This window comes from Dipodomys spectabilis, unplaced genomic scaffold (assembly GCF_019054845.1).
Source record: "Dipodomys spectabilis isolate Male_0828 unplaced genomic scaffold, ASM1905484v1 ptg000353l, whole genome shotgun sequence".
Classification (NCBI taxonomy): domain Eukaryota; kingdom Metazoa; phylum Chordata; class Mammalia; order Rodentia; family Heteromyidae; genus Dipodomys; species Dipodomys spectabilis.
Window position 1 is genome coordinate 1,101,535 of NW_024871030.1, and position 20,288 is coordinate 1,121,822.

The following is a 20,288-nucleotide window of genomic DNA, read 5'->3' on the forward strand; positions in this document are numbered from 1 at the left end:
AGTAAGCTCTCCGAGGGAAATGGGGACTTGGAGCTCCTATTGTGTATATTTCTGGCACCCAACACATACCTAGAACGTACTGAGACTTCTGTGACAGCCTGATGAATGAACATAGATGCAAAAGTGGGCAGAGGTGCTAGGTATTCAAGTTGAAATCTTCTAAGGTAATTGGAAAGCAGAGTGCTGGAGCTTGAGTGTTCACAGTAAGAGTAGATGAGCTTTAGCCCGGGGACTAAACCTATGAACATTGCCTATGGGATCTAGGGACTCAATTGCTGACTTGCCTAACTAGGGAGGAGGCAGGGTGGCAGTTTCTGTTGATACAGGAAGGTGTGTAAAGTGTAGGTGTTCCAAGATGCACTACCTGTTTTGGATGAAGACAGGTGACAAATAATAGCCTGCATTGTTGGGTTCCCCTCCCATTTGAAGTGAAATAATATATTCTTCCATGTTCTGTTTACCCTTGTTGCCTTCTTTCCCATGTACGTATTTTCTTCTTTTAAGAATATATTGCCCACTCTTTGTGATCAAGCTTTCTTTCCCCTAGTATACTAGTGGCTGGGATTAATTTAGTCTGGTCAATAACTTAACTTTTTGTATGCTGGTCCTGGGGCTTGAACTGTTCCTGAGCTTTTGCTCAAAGCTAGACCTATTTTACTTGAGCCACAGTTCCACTTCTGGTTTTTGGTGGTTAATTGGATGTAAGAGTCTCATGGACTTTTCCTGCCTGTCTGAGTTGGAACCATGATCCTCAGATCTCAGCCTCCTGAGTAGCTAGGTTATAGGCCAGCTACCAGTACCCAGCTGCTCTGCTTTCTCTTCCTCCTGCTCTTCCTCCCCCTCCCCCTTCCTCCCCTCCTCGCACTCTCCCCCTCCCCTTCTCACCCTCCACCCCCTCTTCCCCTCCCCCTTCCCTTCCTTCTTCCCTCCCTCCCTCCCTCCCTTCCTCCTTCCCTTCCTTCCTTCTTCCCTTCCTTCCTTTTTCATATTGAGGCTGGATCCCAGGGTACTTGCTCAGTGTTATACCATTGAGCTTCATTCCCAGTCATATCCCCCTTTTATGATTTAATAGCCATTCCATTTCAAAAAAGACATTTTCATAATCAAAGTTGATTCTCTACCCAGGAGTTTCCTAGCATGCATAGGCACCCTTCCTGTCCACCCTGCCTAGGACTGACACACACTAGTAAGTAGATACATTGTTGAGTGAATTGCATTTCTAAATTTGAATGACTTAGGAAAGGAAAACAAACTATCCTTCCTTTTCTCCCTCAAATACATTTCAGAATTTGAGTAATAGTTTCAGGTTGTTTTAGGTAGAGTGTTCTCAGCAGAAGATTTGTGTTCAGGGCTTATGTATCGTTAAATGAACCAGTGGCGTGGTTTCATAATTGTTGTATTGTTAGTCACACGCTGTAATTAGGGATGACTTCATAGGCATAAGATTCTTCTATGGGTGACGCCCTGAATTCATACCCAGTTGTACACCATATCCTTTTATGAAAAGAAAACAAACAAACAAGGTTTTGTTTGCTTTTGTTTTATTCCCTTAGTTGAAAAATCTGATTTCCTGTATGTCTAATGTTTAAGGCAAGAGGGTTTGTTTTTTCCTTGCTTTTTGGGAGCAAGGGCAGGCTGGAGTTAACAAAAAACTGAATTAGAGATCAAAGTGTTTTGCAGATAATCTCTAGATTTAAAAAAAGTCTAGAGATCCTAGATAGCTGTATTTTGATGAGTTATTTCATTTGCTGAATTGCAGTGGAAGGAAAATATATTTGTTTTTTGATTATCAGCTCTGTGTGTGTGTGAGTGCCTGTCTCTCTCTTACATAATCAATTTCACTTTTGAGGAAAGACAGATTGGGAGTGAAAAAAGAACTATATCCAAGTCAGCCTTTCCATTTCCTGTCAATCGCATGTTAGGACATTGGGGTTCAATTTGTATTCAGCAAGTGCTATTTACTTTCCTCAAACTTTTATTTTCCATTGCTCATGAGAAAATGTGCAAATTTAGGAGGAATGTCCAGCTGAGAGCTATTTTGAAAAGGGATGCTGAAGTGAAAATGAGTTTCATTTTTGTGGGTTTGCTTTAATGTGTCACTTGTGTGCTCCTCCACTTGTTGATAGAAACTGCCCTTAGGAAGAAGCCAAATTGAGGTTTAAAAAAGTGGCTGACAGGTTTGCTTGAGGTTTATCTTCCTTAAATCACTGTGACTAAATGCTTATGAGTTTCATATATGAGGAAGCTTTGTTACACTCTAATGAATAGATAGAGAGAGGGATAATGAGATAACATTCCAAGAATCCCATTTAAAGGGCTCTTAGTAGAACTAGGGGCTAGCCAGATGCTGGTGGCTCACACTTGTAATCCTAGCTACTTAGAAGGCTGATATCTGAAGGTCTCAGTTCAAAGCCAGCCCGGCCTAGCAACGTCTGTGAGACTTTTACATTCAATTAACTACTAAAAAAGCCAGAGATAGAGCTGTGACTCAAGTAGTAGAGTGCTAGCCTTGAGCAGGAAAGCTCAGAGACAATACCCAGGCCCTGAGTTCAAGTCCTATGACTGACCAAAATAAAGAAAAAAGAACTAGTGGCTAACGTTTGCATAGCCCCTCTCAACTATGTAAAAGCAATCATCATCCTCTATTATCTTTCACAAAGGATTTGAAGCTGCCATTTGTACTTTATAGGTATGACTTTACCTGTGTTGCCTTTAATGTTCATGATGATCCTGGGTATATGGGCGTTGCTGTTTTCAGAGGAAGAAACTAAGACTCAGACTGAATAAATTTGCTCATGTACATGCTATTATGAAAGAGCAAAGTCAAGTCACTAATTGATGTCTTCTCACTACATATCCAACAATGTTTACTCTCCAGCGATCAATTTTTTTTTCCGATGCTGGCACTCAAATTCAGAAAGTGATTGACAGATGTCAGTATGATATTTGAAAACCAGTGTTTTCTGAAAATGGCTAGGAAAGTGGATTAATGAGAAAATAATGTTTGGCGTGAATTACTGGTCAAATAATTTTGACTTTTAGCTTTGGCAATTAAAGCACAATAGTCTTTCCTTTAGAATGTACTATGTCCTTGGGTGAGGAGCCACAGCTTGGCACAAGTGCTCTGGATTAAGTCGTGTCTGGAGAGCAGTAATGAGGTCAAATTTTTCTATTTTGCTTGTGAACTAGTCTGGGAAGTTTTTGTTGCTTTGAGAGAAGGAAAAAATTCTATAGTACAATGAGTATCCCATGGAGATGAATAGCGTATGTATTATTTTAACTTCTAAATGTGTGTGTGTGTGTGTGTGTGTGTGTGTGTGTGTGTGTGTGTGTGTGTGTGTTAGGACTTGCACTCGGCCTAGTTTTTGCTTTTTCACTCAAGTTTGGGCCACACTTTTGGCTTTTTGCTCCTTAATTGGAGGTAAGAGTCTCACAGACTTTTCTGCCCAGGCTGGCTTCAAACCATTATCCTCAGATCTTAGCCTCCTGAGTGGCTAGGGTTACAAGCATGAGCAACTAGCTCCCCTAAGATTTAATGTTTTTTTAAAAATAAGTTTTTTTATTGTGAAAATACTGTACAGAGGGGTTACAGTTACATGAGCAAGGTAATGAGTACATTTCTTATCCAGCATTGTTGCCTCCTCCTTTGTTTTCCCCTCCCATCCCTCCCCTCCCATCTCCACAACTACACTCCCCCGCCAAATTGTAAAGTTCAAGAATCTATTTTCTGAATCCCACATAGGAGATGTTGCTGTAATCCTGTCATATGTGTTTTATGTATTTATTTTTATTTTTTGGAGGTAAATTAATTTTTATTTTTATTTATTTTTATTTTTTATTGTGAAAATACCATACAGAGGGGTCACAATTACATGGGAGGTAATGAGTACATTTCTTATCAAGCATTGTTGCCTCCTCCTTTGTTTCCCCTTCCCATCCCTTCTCATACCACCCCCCCTCCCAAATTTAGTATTTTAAAAGCTACAGTTAGGGCTGGGCCTAAGCTCATCCCCCAGCATCACTACACACACACACACACACACACACACACACACACACACACAAACACACAAACACACGCGCGCACGCACGCGCGCACGCGCGCGCGCGCAAGTATACTCCCAACTCTTACTTAAGAAAAAGGAAACAAGCTAAAATTATATTTGAAGCACTTCTCAATGTAGTGGTAAAATGAGAAGTTTTAGAAACAACTTTATACCAAAGAAAAACAAATACTGTTTGGATGTATAATAAAATAACAAATAATAAAATCCTGCAGTCACTGCCAGATTATTTGATATAATGTTTTTTTCCCCTCAGGATAGCACATTATTGTCTGATTTCTTTAAAGATACCGACTATTAAGTGCTCATGAGTAGTTATAATGATAAAAGTGTTTTAGTTCATGGTGGGAGTCTGCATGTAGTAACTTTGAGAATCAAATGTCAAATTTAGGAACAGTGATTCCTATCAATTAGACCACTTACTGTTACTGTTTGACTTTGTAGGGCTGAGGGTGTGACTCCTTGGTAGTGGAGGCGCTTAGGGTTTTTGAGACAATATCTCTGTAGCCCAATCTGGCCTAGGACTCTAGAATCCTCTGCTGTGCTAGGATTACTAGCCCAACCTCCAATTCTTCTCTTTACTCTTATTTAGTTATACCTCTTCTTTGTGGTATTGAGCATGGAAGTTGTACCTCTTAACATTGCCTGGAGGTGGAGAATCTTAGTTAAAAATCTAAAAGACACCATTTCAGATATTTATTAAGACAATTACAAAGAAGTAAGCAGTTGGAAACTTACATATGTATGTGTTTTTTAATACAATGGATTAATATTTTGTAGCAAACTGGTACCATAAATTTGTTTCTATGAGATCTAAGCAATTCCTAATTTTGTAAGAGGAACAAAAGAATTGCATTCTCAGCATCCTTGAGAAGGAATTCATAATCCTTAGGGTCTGCAGAGCCTTTAGCTCTCTAAAAAGTTGATATTTCTACCTTTTACTGCAGCCACAAATTCACTTTATGTCATATTGTAATTATTTACATTTGCCTCCCCAGATTGTAAATTCCTCAAGGGCAGGAACTAGGCACAGAACACATGCTTAAAATATGGATAGAAGGGGGGAGGCATATTGGTAAGGGGTATGGACAGCAGGGAAGGAGGTTTCTGCCATATTAATCCTTGCAGCCTACAGAGGAGAGAGATGGGAGATAAAGATTGAGATTTCTGGTCACTTGGAATAGCAGGCCCATCTTTTGTCTTTTTTTTTTTTTTTTTAAATGAGGCACCAGCGACTCAGGCCTTTAATTCTAGCTACTTAAGAACCTGGGATCTGGAGGGTTGCAGTTCAAAGCCAGTCTAGGCAGAAATGTTCAAAAAATTCCATGTCCAATTAACCAGCAAAAAGTTTGGCTGGAGGTATGGTTCAAGTGGCATAGTGCCAGCTGTGACAAGCACAAGTTCAATGCTCTAAGTTCAAGCCTTGATGCCAGTTAAAAAAATGCATAATAGTTTCCTTTTTCATTGATTCATCATTCATTCATTCATTTTGGTGGTCCTGGAGATACAGCTCAGGCAAGTGCTCTACCAATGAGCTACTTCCCCAATCCTCAGACTCGTCTTCTCTAATTTTCTTTATTTGTATAGTAGCTATATGGTAGTATGAAAACATAATCAGTTGTTGATGATGTTGGGTTTTTAAATCACATATCTTACATTATTACTGACTTAAACTATTCAGCCTGTAAAAGTATCTTTGTGTGTGTGTGTGTGTGTGTGTGTGTGTGTGTGTGTGTGTGTGTCTGTCGGTTGTGGGGCCTGAACTCTGGACCTGGGAGCTGTCCCTGAGCTCTTCAGCTCAAGTCTACCACTCTACCACTTGAGCCACAGCGCCACTTTGGCTTTTTTTTTCTACTTATGTGGTGCTGAAGACTCAAACCCAGGGCCTCATGCATGCAAGGCAAGCACTCTACCACTGAGCCTCCTTCCCAGCTCCTGTAAAGTATCTTTAGAGATGGAAAACAAAGCACATTGTACGTTTTTACACTTGCAAACTTTTCATGCCGTTTTGTACATGGTGTAGTGCATGGAGATGAGTAAGAATTTTGTACTAAAAATGTGATTGCTTAAAATATGTATGAAGAAAATTGGAATAAATCCTGTCAAGTATTTTAGTAATTGGAAGTATTGAACATCATCTCAGTAAACTATGAAATACTTTGAGATTACAGCTTCATTTCTGGAAAATTGTTTTTATACTTAATCTTTTAAAAGGCCAACTTTATATTTAACTGAAGATTTTTTTTACCCAATAGAACTGAGACTCCAAGGTGTTTGTACCCAGCCTTCCTACAGACAAGTGGTCTGTCTCTAGAGACATTCTGAGATCATAGGTAAGAAAAGTTTATGAGCAATTTATGAGTTTTGTTGTTGTCTGGTGATACCATAACAAAGTTTGAGGGAAGCAGATCTCACACTGTGGCCTGAAAATTTAGTCCTGTTGCTACCAAAACACAAAAGGTTCTGTCTCCTAAAAAATAATAACAAGCCAGGGCACTGGTGGCTCACATCTGTCATCCTAGCTACTCAGAAGGCTGAGATGCCACTATAATAGTGGCATGGCACAAGTGGTAAATACCAGCCTTGAGCAAAAAAAGCCAAGTAAGAGTGGCAGGCCTTGAGTTCAAGTCCCAGTACCTGTATTTAAAAAAATAAAAATTCCAGTCATTTATATGTGATTCATTCTGTGGGGGAAAACTTAGTTTATAGTATCATGGCCATTTTTAACTTGTCTAGGATTGAGAAACCTGAAATTTGAATTCCAGTTCCATTATCCTGATGAGCTAGTCAATCATCTACTAAGAAATAAAAGGGATAAGAATAGCCTTCATAGGACCATTGAGGGTTTAGGGAATTATCTAATGCATTAGTTGGCGTATAAATGTCAATGAATGAATTTGGTTAAAGTATAGTTTAATTGAGTGCCTCACAGTTCTAGGCATTGTGAGAGTTCTATAGTAAGAAGGACACAAGTCCTAGGGCTCAAATCCGGGGAGAGGATCAAGTTCAGGACTCAAATCACACATGTCAGTGTGATATTTGAAAGTCATTATTTTCTGTGAATAGCTAGGACTAGATTGGCTTAATGGGAAAATGATATTTAACACAAATTTCTGGTCATGTAATTTTGGACTTTAAACTTTGGAATATAAAACCAATGTGTCTATTTCCTGTCATTGCTGGATATGTTGACCCTTCCACTCCTGTGCTTTAGGAGATTATTCTTAAAAGGAAGATTCAGCCGGGCGCTAGTGGCTCACGCCTGTAATCCTAGCTACTCAGGAGGCTGAGATCTGAGGATCGTGGTTCAAAGCCAGCCCGGGCAGGAGAGACCATGAGACTCCTATCTCCAATAAACCACCAGAAAACCGGAAGTGGCGCTGTAGCTCAAGTGGTAGAGTGCTCGCCTTGAGCTGAAGAGCTGAGGGACAGCGCCCAGGCCCAGAGTTCAAGCCCCACGACCGACAAAACAAAAAAGAAAAGGAAGATTCAGAAATACTGTTTTCTAAATTAGTTTTGGTAAATAAGGTCCCATTTTTTTTTTTATAATGGATCTACAGCAGATATAATACCTATTCTGATTTTTTTCCTATATGAGACTTTTAGAAGAGTATGTTCACGACAATTTTTTTAAAAGTCTAAATAAACCTTTTTGATTTCTCTTTAGATCTTTAAATGGATCAAATGGCTACCACTCAGATTTCCAAAGATGAGCTTGATGAACTCAAGGAGGCCTTTGCAAAAGTTGGTGAGTATGTTTTGTACTATTAACTATAGGAAGGCTATCCTTATTTGCTCTCACAGTTATTTCTGTAAAAAGTGCATGAATGATTGATCCTAAGTCTTAAGACAAAATAGTAAAGAGATGGGATACCCAGCACTGGTGGCTCATGCCTGTAATCCTAGCTATTCAAGAGGCTGAGATCTGAAGATTGAAGTTCAAATCTAGCATGGTCAGAAAATCTGTGAGACTCCTATCTCCAATACCAAAAAGCCAGAAGTAATGCTGTGGCTCAAGTGGCTAGAATACTAGGTTAGGAACAGACTCTAAGCTCAAGCCCCAGGACCAGCACTAAAATAAATGTATGATGTAGGCCAGGTGTAGTGGTGCATACCTGTTATATTTGTAAGCTCAGCATTGGAGACTCTGAGTTTGGAGGATTACAGTTTGGAGGCCAGCTTGAGCTGTAAATGGAGACTGTCTCAAACAGCAAACAAAACAGTTGTTTATCCCCACAAAGATAGACAGGATAGAAGGTACACTGACTCAACTTGATTGCTCATCTGGTGCTCTACCACTTGAACCCATGCCTTCAGTCTAGGGGTTTGGTGATTATTATAGAAATGGGGTCTCAGGGGCTGGGAAGGTGACTCAGTGGTAAGAGTGCTTGCTTTGCATGCTTGAGGCCCTGGGTTCGATTCCCAGCACCACATAAGCAAAAAGAAAAAAGCCGGAAGTGGTGCTGTGGCTCAAGTGGTAGAGCGCTAGCCTTGAGCTGAAGAGCTGAGGGACAGCGCCCCGGCCCAGAGTTCAGGCCCCACGACCGGAACCAAAAAAAAAAAAAAAAAAAAGAAATGGGGTCTCAGACTTTTCTGCTTAGGCTTGGCCTTTGAACCACTATCTCCTGAGTACCTAGGATTAGAAACATGAGCCACTGGTATCTGGCAGTGGAGGGTTGTTTTTTTTTTGTTTGTTTCTTTTCTTTTTTCTCTTTTACTCTGATCATGATTGTTTTAGGAATGTATTTCCTGTGACCTTCTGTTTTATATTTCCCTTGTGGTGTTAGGGGTAGCTTAATTTGTTTCTTTAGGAATAGAACTATATTGTAGTTTGAATGTTGTAATTGTTTAATTGCCAATGTTTAGTTTCTTCAACTGAAGTTGTTGAATATAGGCTTTGTCCTTGGGTGCACTATCTTAGAAGTGTTTGTGTGCAATGCTTCTTAAATGTTTATGTACAGTGTTTCTTAAAAATTAAACCAACTGAGCCTGGTGCCTTGCTTGTAATCCTAATTACTCAGAAGCCAGCTGGAGTAGGAAAGTCTGTTTTAATTCTTATTTTATTATTTTAATTCTTATTTCCAATTGAACACCAAAAAGCTGGAAGTAGAGTTGTGGCTCAAGTGCTAGCCTTCAGTGAAAAAGCTAAAGGACAGCCTCTAGTCCCCAGCACCAATACACATATGCAAAAAAATAAAATAAAGCTAATCCAGATATGCATTTATCTGATGGGATGTGGTACACTTTTATCATCAAAAGAGCTTCATCACTCCAGAAAAAAAACCCTAAATAATAGGAAGAGAGAGTTGACCAGTTTGCTCCATGGAGGAGACAGGGTTAAACTGTAGTAAATGAGGGATTAATTAAAGGTTTGACTGTACAACAGGGTCATTGGGGAAGAGTTGTTAAGCAGAGTTTAGGTCAGCAAACATCTTCTGCACTGTGAGTTTCTGAATTTTCTACCAGACTCTTATTAACATATATGTTGTAAGTAATTCTGGAGTCCAAATTTTCTGCCTGTTCTGAGTATTACTCTTTTGTATTCTCTCAATGTCTAACACAGTATTACACATATGTTAAGTTTTCAATAAATATTTAATTGATTATATTCCAAGGAACTTGACACAGTCTTTGATGTACTGTCATTGTCAACCATATATCCAAAGGGTCTTTGTTATGACGATTTTCATAGTGGAATTTATTATTAAAGCTTTTGGCCATCATACTGTAGCACATAAAATTTCTCTCTCTCTCTCTCTCTCTCTCTCTCTCTCTCCCTCTCTCTATATAAAACAGCATAACAAAGGCTTGTGTATAGTTTGTCTTTTAGAAATTCATTAAAAGGCTCTGCTGAAGCTTTTGATTTTTCTATAAGAATCTTTGTAGTTGGCAGTTGCCATTAGTTACAGAGCCCTCAGGCAACTGTCAAAGGTGTTGTGGAATTTATTTTTTCATTCAGGGGGCCTTGAATTTTTTAGAGAAGCTTTACAACTTATTTTCCTGTCACTGATGGCTGTTGCCTTCAAGGGGAGGGGAATGGAGGACTATTCTGCTTCCCTTCAATTGTGACAAAATATGGAAACCATTATATGATTTCTTCCATCTATTCACAATAATAGCCTTGATTATCTCCTTAGAAATGCAGCAAAATCATAGTGTGTGGAAAAAAATCTCTGTAATTACCACTAATTACAGGTTTTGTTCAGTCAATTAATAGTGCTTTGAAATTCCCTAGCAATAAATTGAGTATTAAGGTTTAAAGTTCTCCTTTCACTCACTTTCTGCACCTGCTTAGTTTTAAGATTCCATCTCATATAATTATTTTCATTTTCTCAGCAATTGTTTCCAGTATTTCCTTTGTGGGATAGCAGACAATCTAACTGTTCTTTTCCCTCTACTTCATAATGTTTTTATTTTAATTTATTTGCTGGCATGCTGCATAACATTTCTTTTTTGGTTTTTGATGTGGGTACTCATGCTTGAACTCAGGGTATGGAGCCATTCCTTAGCTTTTTCATTCATGGACGGAACTCTACCACTTAACATAGCTCTACATCCAGCTTATTGGTGGTTAACTAGAGATAAGAGTCTCTTGGCCTTTCCTCCCCAAACTTACTTTGATACATCATCCTCAGATAGCACCCTCCTGAGTAGCTAGGATTAAAGTTATAAGCCACTGGAGCCTAGCTATAATTTCTGTCTAAAGAGGAACAAGGGCAAGTGAAGTAGTTCAGTCCTATAATCTCAGTTTGCTGTGGTCCCAGAATTCAGAAGACTGAAGAAGAGGATCAAGAGTTCGAAGCCAGCCTGGGCTACAGAGCAAAATTGTCTCAAAGAAAGAAAAGAAGGAATAAATAATCTTTTCAGAACACAAGTGAAAGAAGAACCTAGAAAATGTTTTTTGCATACTAAGACTCGTTTTTCTGTGGAAACTAGTGGTCATAGTCTTCCTACTTGTCAAAAAGACAAACTTGAGGAAACGTTTTTATTCCGGTTTTACTTTAGTACTATACAGACATCCTTCTAAATATTCTTCTCCTCGCCTCTCTTCTCCTCTCTTCTCTCCCTCCCCTCTCCCCATTTTCTCCCCTTGCCCCTCCTCTTCCCTCCTTTCCCCTCCCTTCTCTTCTCCCTCAATTCTAAGTACAGTGTCAAAAACTTTTTTGAACATGAAATTCAGCATTTTTGAAATAGAAGGATGATGGAGTTTCTTAAATGACGAGGCATAGTGTGGGTGGGTTCTTTTGAGGTTGCCCACCACACGAAGCAAAAAATATTGGTTGTGGTGATTGTAGCTATAGCAGATTCCTCTCAGCCAAGGAAGCTGGCTTGTTTTCAGTTACTTGATATTCTCTAGTATATAAAACCCACATCAGGAGGATGCCACAAAAATATGGTGGTTTAGCAGAATTTGCTTGTTATATTAAATAAATCACCCAGCACATTTGTTTAATTAGACCTTAAGAAATTCACCTCACCCCAGTTAGAATGGTTATAATCAAGAACTCTAATAACAACAGATGCTGGAGGGGATGTGGACAGAAGGGATCCTTACTGCATTGTTGGTGGGAGTGTAAACTTGTTCAACCCCTTTGGAAAGTAGTATGGAGGTTCCTCAAAAGACTCCACATAGAGCTCCCCTATGACGCAGCAATCCCACTTTTGGGCATTTACCCAAATGATCATAAACAAGGCCATACTAAAGCTACCAGCACAACTATGTTTATTGCAGCATTATTTACCATAGCTAAGATATGGAACCAACCCAGGAATTGTATGCCTCCATCAGAAAGAATGACATTGCCCCATTTGTTAGGAAATGGAAAGACTTGGAAAAAATTAGATTAAGTGAAGTAAGCCAGGCCCAAAGAAACATAGACCCCATGGTTTCCCTTATTTGCAATAAATAGTATACATCTGGGACAAGCAGAGAAGGTCTAAAGCTATGTACATATGACCATATAAGATGATGTTAAGCGAAATGAACCCCAAGATAGGGACACAAATATCTATTTTCTTTCTTAATGTACTATGTGATTTTTTTGTTGCTTTGTATGTTCCTCCCCCACGGTATAACCCCTGTTTTCACTGTATTTGATGTCGGTGCCCTGCATTTTGTAAATACCCTTCTCTAATTTGGGGAGTGGAAGGGAAAAAACAAAATGTTTAAATAGGGATACAGTTTGACCCATGGTAACAATGAGATGTACAAGACACTATGTTGAAAAACAAACTTTACAATTTAGGCGGGAGTGGGGGTGGGTGGGGAGGGTAGTGTAGTTGTGGAGGTGGGAGGGAAGCGACGGTAGGGGACAAACAAAGGAGGAAGTAACAATGCTTGATAAGAAATGTACTCATTACCTTTTTCATGTAACTGTAACCCCTCTGTACAATATTTTTATAATAAAAAATGTATTAAAAATACAAAAAAAAAGAAATTCAGACTATGGGACTGGGAATGGAGCTCAGTAATAGAGAGCTTGCCTAGCATGTAGAAGGCCCTGAGTTACAGCCCCAGTGTGCTAAATGAACAAATAGGCAGACAGGCAGGCAGACAGACATACTAACATACTACTACCCATCTACAAACCCAAGGAAGTAAAAGGACTCATTCACTGTGCCCCCTGGTTAACTACTTCTCTGCAATCTTAGAAGTGAATGTATTTGGACAGTCTGAAAACGGTGCATTGATAACATGGAAGACAGTAGGTGTGCCTGTGTAAACATGCCCATGGGAGCAAGTATGTAGGTATTTTTGTAGAGTTGGAGAATGGCAGCAGGTTGAAGTCCAAAATGCTGGAATATTTGCATTTTCCACAGTCTAGTCTTAGCCATATAAACTTGTCCAACCTCTATCATCAGGAATCTATGATTGAATGCCGTTGTGGCAAGTTGTTGTCTACTCTTAGCTGGGACTCATGAAATTGCCTCTTTGATTTGCTGGCATGAGCTATCTCCAATGGAAGCTGTGAAAGGCCTACCTGATGTTTAATTAAGCATCTGGAGGTGTTTAGCAGTGGCCTTCTCTCAAGTTTAATGTGTAATGAAAGCTTGACTTTACTACGTAGATCTTAGGGTGGAATATAATCTAAATTCTTTTGGACAAGTCTTCTAAAATCAATGGTTTGTGGCTATTCAAGATCATATTTGTGTGTGTGCTTGTGTAAATCTACCATTAGACATTTAGATTCCTATTATTCTTTTAGTGCTAAAATTTCATGGAACATATATATTAGTCAAGCTGAAGTGAATTTTGAAGTTTTTTGAAAAGCTATCCCTTTACACTTCAAAAGTTTTCCTCCTCCTCCTCCTCCTCATCTTCTTCTTCCTCTTCCTACTCTTCGTACTCCTCCTACTCCTCTTCTTCCTTCTCTTTCTCCTTCTCCCCCTCCTCCTCTTCCTCCTCTTTTTTTTTTTTTTTTTTTTGCCAGTTCTAGGGCTTGAACTCAGGGCTTGGGCACTGTCCCTGAGGTTTTTTGCTCAAGGTTAGCACTCTACCACTTGAACCACAGCTCCACTACTGGCTTTTTTTGGTGGTGGTTAATTGGAAATAGTCTCATGGATATTCCTGCCCAGGCTGGCTTTGAATTGTGATCCTCAGATCTCAACCTCCTGAGTAGCTACGATTACAGGCATGGATCACTGGTACCTGAGTAGTTTACTTTTGTAAGTCCTAAAATTCACTGCCCTGAGGTGGGCATTAATAAAGATGCCACATATGTGTTACAGATGAGGACCCACAATATATGGCCTCATTATGAAGAATAGTACTACATTTAGACAGATTCAAGAATGGCTACACACACACACACTCAACTTGAGGGCCAATGAAAGTCCTTGTCTTTCTTACTGAGGGATTCCTAAAACAAAGTACCCCCCTGAACGATCCATCTGAAGTGACAGATTGCAGCACGAACCACTTGAACAAGGGCAGTGTAAAATAACAGCTAAAATGAAAACCTCTTGAATCCTGGCTCAGCTTTCTCCAGACAAGCACTTAAAATAGCTTAAATAACAGGATGCAAGGGGAGGGAAAACATTGCCTTTTAAGGCTATGCATTCTTGGTGTGATTCAAAACTGCCGGAACATGGCTGTATAATAAGTTTACTTTGAGGTTACTTGGGGGAGGATACTGAGGGAGGTAGCTGGCATTTCAACTAATACTTGGTAAAAGAGAAATAATGCGATTTCCTTTTGAACAAAATGCAGATGTCAACCTATATGTGTCATCTGAGAAAGGCACAGAGAGACAGAATTCCCTGTAACTGAGCAGATGGCTCTTGGCTGGTAAATCTGGCAGACAGTATGAAAGAAAGATGAGTTTGTATGATGTTGTATTAACATCATCTTCAGAATTTTTTTATGGACAATGTTTTTTCTTGTCTTTCTTTACAAAAAGTACTTTAAAAACATACTTGGCTATTTATTAAAAATTATCTAGGTATTAGAGGCTCATCCCTGTAAACCTAGCTACTCAGAAGACTGAGTTCTGAGGATCACAGTTCAAAGCCAGCCAGGGCAGGAAAGTTCATGAGACTCATATTTCTAGTCAACCATCAAAAAGCCAGAAATAGCCAGGCGCCGGTGTCTCACACCTATGATCCTGGCTACTCAGGAGGTTGAGATCTGAGCATCACCGTTCAAAGCCAGGCCGAGCAGAAAAGTCCGTAACACTTATCTCCAATAAACCACTGGAAAACCGGAAGTGGTGCTGTGGTTCAAGCGGTAGAGTGCTTGCCTTGAGCTGAAGAGCTGAGGTATAGTGCCTAGGCCCAGAGTTCAAGCCCCATGACCAACAACAACAGCAAAAAGCCAGAAGTGGAGCTGTGGCATAAGTGGTAGAATGCTAGCGTTGAGTGAACTAGCTAAAGGGACAAGGCCCTGAACTCAAGTACTGGAAAACACACACACACACACACACACACACACACACACACACACACACACACACACACACACACACACACACACACACACACACACACACACACACACACACACACACACACACACACACACACACACACACACACACACGTTAGCACTTTACTTTCTGCCAGGTTAGCACTTTACTTTCTGCCAGAATGTTGTTTAGAAATTAGGTGGTGCTACTCTTTTTCCTGCTGTTTGTTAATGTGTATCCATTCTCACCACATTTTCTAAACCAAAATGTCAAGACAGGCCTGGCAGAAATGCTGAGCCTGCTCTGCATAATGTACGAGGTGTCTGATAGTTCCCATGTGCTTTCTCACATGTATGAAAATAAGAGGCTGGCGTAGACAAGCCTTCCAAATGGAGAGTCTTTTAACCTCATGCCAGGGTATAGATAGAAGTGGCATCAGAGCCAGAAATGGGTCCCACTTTGACAGCTTTAATGAGAAGTTAAAGAGCTGCCATTGTAACTGGTGGTTGTGATCTTAGGTTTCCAGTCATTAAAACTACTTTCAAATTATGTCCCTTATGTCCCTATTTTCTGGGTCCATTTATTATTACATTACTGTACATATATGAAAACTTAGACTAGGAAAAGTTTACCACTAAATATGATTTACAGCCAGGTGCTGGTGATTCACACCTGTAATACTAGTTTCCCAGAAGTCTATGATCAGAGAATCATAAGCTGAAGGCAATCTGGACATAAAAGTCTACAAGACTTTAAGTCTTTAGCCCACTTATTTATCGGGTTATTATTTATTTGAGGATTTGTTTTTGGGGGATTTAATTTTTTGAGTTCTAAGTATATTTTAGATATGAGACCCTTGTCCATTGTATGGCTAGTGAAGATCTTCTCCCAATCCGTGAGCTTTCTATTGATCTTGCTAGCTATGTCCTTTGCCATGCAGAAGCTCTGCAGCTTCATGCAATCCCATTTGTCCAACCTTTCTTTAATTTGTTGTGTTTCTGGGTCTCTATTAAGAAAATTTCAGTCTGTGCCAAGGAGACCTAGGGTTTCTCCTATTCCATCCTGTAATGTTTTTAGGGTGTTTGCATTGACTCTGGTCTGTGATCCATTTGGAGTTGATTCTGGTGCAGGGTGATAAATAATTATCTAGCTTTAGTTTTCTACAGGTGATTAACTAGTTTTGCCAGCACCATTTACTGAAGAGGCTGTCTTTCTTCCATTCTATTTTTTTTAGCTCCCTTATGGAAGATTAGGTGGCTATAGGTCTGTAGGTACATTTCTGGGTTTTCAATTCTATTCCGTTGGTCCTGAGGTCTGTTCTTGTGCCAGAACCAAGCTGTTTTGATTACTATGGCTTTGTAGTAGAGTTTGAAATTTAGTATTGATATTCCTCCAGAACTGTTCTTTCTGATAAGGATTGTTTTTGCTATTCATGGTCTTTTATTGTTCCATATGAATTTTTGGATTGCTTCTTCTATTTCTTTGAAGAATGAGGTTGGAATATTGATAGATATGGCCAATAGACACGTGAAGAAATGCTCAACCTCTGTAGCAATTAAAGAAATGTAAATCAGAACGACATTGAGATTCTACCTCACCCCAGTTAGAATGGCTATAATCAAGAACTCTAATAACAACAGATGCTGGAGGAGATGTAGACAGAAGGGAACACTACTGCATTGTTGGTGGGAGTATAAACTTGTTCAACCACTTTGGAAAACAGTCTGGAGGCTCCTCAAAAGACTCCACTTAGAGCTGACCTATGACCCAGCAATCCCATTTTTGGGCATTTAGCCAAATGATCACAAACAAGACCATACTAAAGCTACCAGCACAGCTATGCTTATTGCAGCATTATTTACCATATCTAAGATATGGAACCAAGCCAGATGCCCCTCAGTAGATGAATGGATCAAGAAACTGTGGTGGCCACACACACACACACACACACACACACACACACACACACACACACACACACACACACACACGTGTATATATGTATATAGATAGATAGATAGATAGATAGATAGATAGATAGATAGATATCTATATATAGTGGAATTCTATGCCTCCATCAGAAAGAATGACATTGCCCCATTTGTTAGGAAATGGAAAGACTTGGAAAAAATTATATTAAGTGAAGTAAGCCAGGCCCAAAGAAACATAGGTCCCATGGTTTCCCTTATTTGCAGTAACTAGTATATGTCTGGGACAAGCAGAGGAGGTCTAAAGCTATGTACATATGACCATATAAGATGATGTTAAGCGAAATGAACCCCAAGATAGGGACACAACTATCTATTTTCTTTCTTGCCATTGTTTCTAATGTATTTATAATGTACCATGTGATTTTTTTTTGTTGCTTAGTATGTTCCTCCCACACGGTATAACCCCTGTTTTCACTGTATTTGATGTCGGTGCCCTGCATCTTGTAAATACCCTTCTCTAATTTGGGGAGTGGAAGGGAAAAAACAAAATGTTTAAATAAGGACATCGGTTGACCCATTGTAACAATGAGATGTACAAAACACTATGTTGAAAACAAACTTTACAACTTTGGCGGGGGGAGGGGGGTAAGGGGTAGTTGTGCAGGTGGGAGGGAAGGGATGGTAGGGGGAAAACAAAGGAGGAGTCGACAATGCTTGATAGGAAATGTACTCATTACCTTGTTCATGTAACTGTAACCCCTCTGTACAACATTTTTACAATTAATAAAAAACGTACAAAAGAAGTCTACAAGAATGTATCTCCAATTAACAAAATGCCAGGACTACTAGAGGTGTGATTCAAGTGGTAAAACACTAGCTCTGAGCAAGCAAGGTGAGTAAGAGTGAGAGACCCTGAGTTCACACTCCGGTAACATGTGCACATACATACATGCCTTGCATTTCTGAGGTTCTAGTTAATAGTGGCATTGATAACATGGCTGCCTTCTAACATGCCATTATACTACCTCATTTTCTAGCCTTCCAAAACACAGGAGATCCTGGATGCTCCTGAAGACTGTATTAATATCTTTTCTCTTTTAAAAAAAATAAACCAAGTATTGAAAGTAAAATTAGCATGAAACGCTTTAAAAATAATTGCATGCTATTTTATCTTTCAAGTATTTTACCAGCTAGGAGATTTAGTAAAAAGAATTGCTAACTGCTGCCATTTTTAGGGCCCCTCTGTCTTCTTATTGAAATGGAAATCATTTTCTTGAAAATATGTGATTTGGGAGCTGTGATAAAAGCATCCTTCAATTTACTACATTAAAATGCCTTTGATAAGCCGCTATAAACTTGGCATGTGCTGAGTAGGAAGAGATCAGGGGTAGGTAGAACTTCTGAAAGATGACCTGTGTTGTTATCATGTGAAGAAAGGGAAAGGAAAGAGCTCCCAAAGGACTAAAAGTTTTTACAAGGATTTGAAAGCCAAGGTTTTCAAGTAAGAGCCAGGGGCTCTGTCTGGTAGATTTCTATGTCTTTGGCATGCACCTCAACAGTAGGGATGGTTTGGGTCTTGAAGAATAGACTCCTTTTTTTTGAGAAGGGTCTTGTTAGGTTGCCCAGGTTGGCCTCAAACTCCAGGAATCATATGATCCTCCTGCTTCAGCCTCCTGAGTAGCTGGGACTATAGACATGCACCACACACAGGCTACATGAGTGTGGTGTGTTTGCGTTCATGCATGCGCGTGTGCTGGACCAGAACTTGAACTCAGAACATAGGTGCTGTCCCTGAGCTCTTTGTGTTCAAGGCTAAGGCTCTACCACTTTGAGTCATAGCTTGCTGGTGGTTAGTTGGAGTCTTTTCAGCCCAAGCTTGCTTTGAACCTTGATCCTTAGATATTAGCTTCCTGAGTAGCTAGGATTACAAGGATGATCCTCCAGAGCCTAGCTAACAGGGGATTTCTTAATAAAGCCATGGCAGGTGTCTGCATTTGGAAACACCTGATCTGACCACCTCTTCTGCCCCTTTTGTTGTGCCCTCTTTTCTGGGTATGTGTCCAGTTAGAAAACTAAATTACAGATCTACAGGCTGCTGGGTGGGGACAGGATTAGAACCAAGAGAATGAGACTGAGAGTCAGTTAAGGATATTCCTGTCAGGTTTTGGTTTCCTGAGGAATTGCCTTCTGGCTTTTTTAAAAAGGCTATTTGTGTATATTTTGCCATTTAGTTTAGGGTTAGAGCAGTTTTTCCTCTGGTTAATACTTGAGAATCCATGTATTGTACATGCAGAATTTTTCCTTGTTGCTTGTATACGCTAGGCACTGGGCTATATATTAAGGTGGGACATAAAAAATTAAAATAACCTTTATGAAGAGATGTGCAACTTAAGAAAGATGGTCACATGATAACAAATTCCTATTCCTCCCAACTCCTTTCTCATGTTCCTGTCCCTTACTAAAAGCATCTGTTATTACCACCCTTGCTTTGAAATGGAGTTTCCGCATGTGGTTATTTTATGTTAGTTATATTTTAGGGTGGCTACTTCCTGGCTGCTTTTAATCACATCAGTGAGCTTTTTTCTAATTAAGGCTCAAGAGAGTTTTTGCATTGGGTTCAGGCAAACATTAGTTCTCCCTGCAACTCAAACGTCTATTTCCACTAATACAAATAAACCACCAGATAAACTCTCAGAGCTTGGGTTGGTCTATTGCAGCTTTGAATTCATTATATTTTTCCATAGTTAAGTTTAAAATATCTTACCTTCCATTTCTATTGTCAAAAGAACAACTATTGATTACCTGTTAAATGGCAGGTCAAATTTGAATAAAAACCAAAGTTTGAGCAATGCTTAGATACTTGCCATTTCAGAAGTCAGAGAAAGGAGAATACATTTTTAAAGTATTTCCTTACCTGAAAAAAGTGAGGTGGCCTATTGAGGTGGCTGAGATCAGGTGGATCACAATTTGATACCAGCTTGGGCAAAATAAAGTTCTTGATACCATATCTCAGCCAAAAGAGTTGAGTGTGGTGGTGCCTGCCTATCTTTCCAACTATGGCAAGAAGCATAAAATAATAAGATTGTGGTCTGAGTGCAGACCCAGGTAAAAAGTGAGATCCTATTACAAAAATAACCAGGGACATGGAAATGTCTCAATAAAATCCTCCCCCATAAAACTAATATATTCTAGAAATAAGCATCAGTATGCAAAACAGCTTGAGGCATAGCTCAGTAGGAGATTGCCAATTGAGCAAACTTGAGACCTGAATTCAAACCCTGATACTAGCAAGGGCTTTAGGGGCCATGACTGTTTTGCTCAGTAATAGAGAAATGAGGCTTGACATTTTATCTACACACAACTTCATCAGCCTTTGGATTAGAGATAGA

General features: G+C 39.6%; 1 protein-coding gene across 2 annotated transcripts in view; it reads left to right on the top strand.

Annotated features, from left to right (window-relative positions):
* Pls3 (plastin 3) overlaps positions 1 to 20,288 on the top strand; it is an 89,367-nt gene that overhangs the window by 36,678 nt on the left and 32,401 nt on the right. The window contains exons 2-3 of one of the 2 annotated variants that reach the window (XM_042665827.1): positions 6,320 to 6,397; positions 7,732 to 7,812. In XM_042665827.1, the coding sequence (XP_042521761.1) occupies positions 7,740 to 7,812 (73 nt within the window). In that variant the 5' untranslated portion in view covers positions 6,320 to 6,397; positions 7,732 to 7,739. The remainder of the gene's footprint in view (positions 1 to 6,319; positions 6,398 to 7,731; positions 7,813 to 20,288) is intronic. The other variant, XM_042665828.1, reaches the window with a different exon arrangement.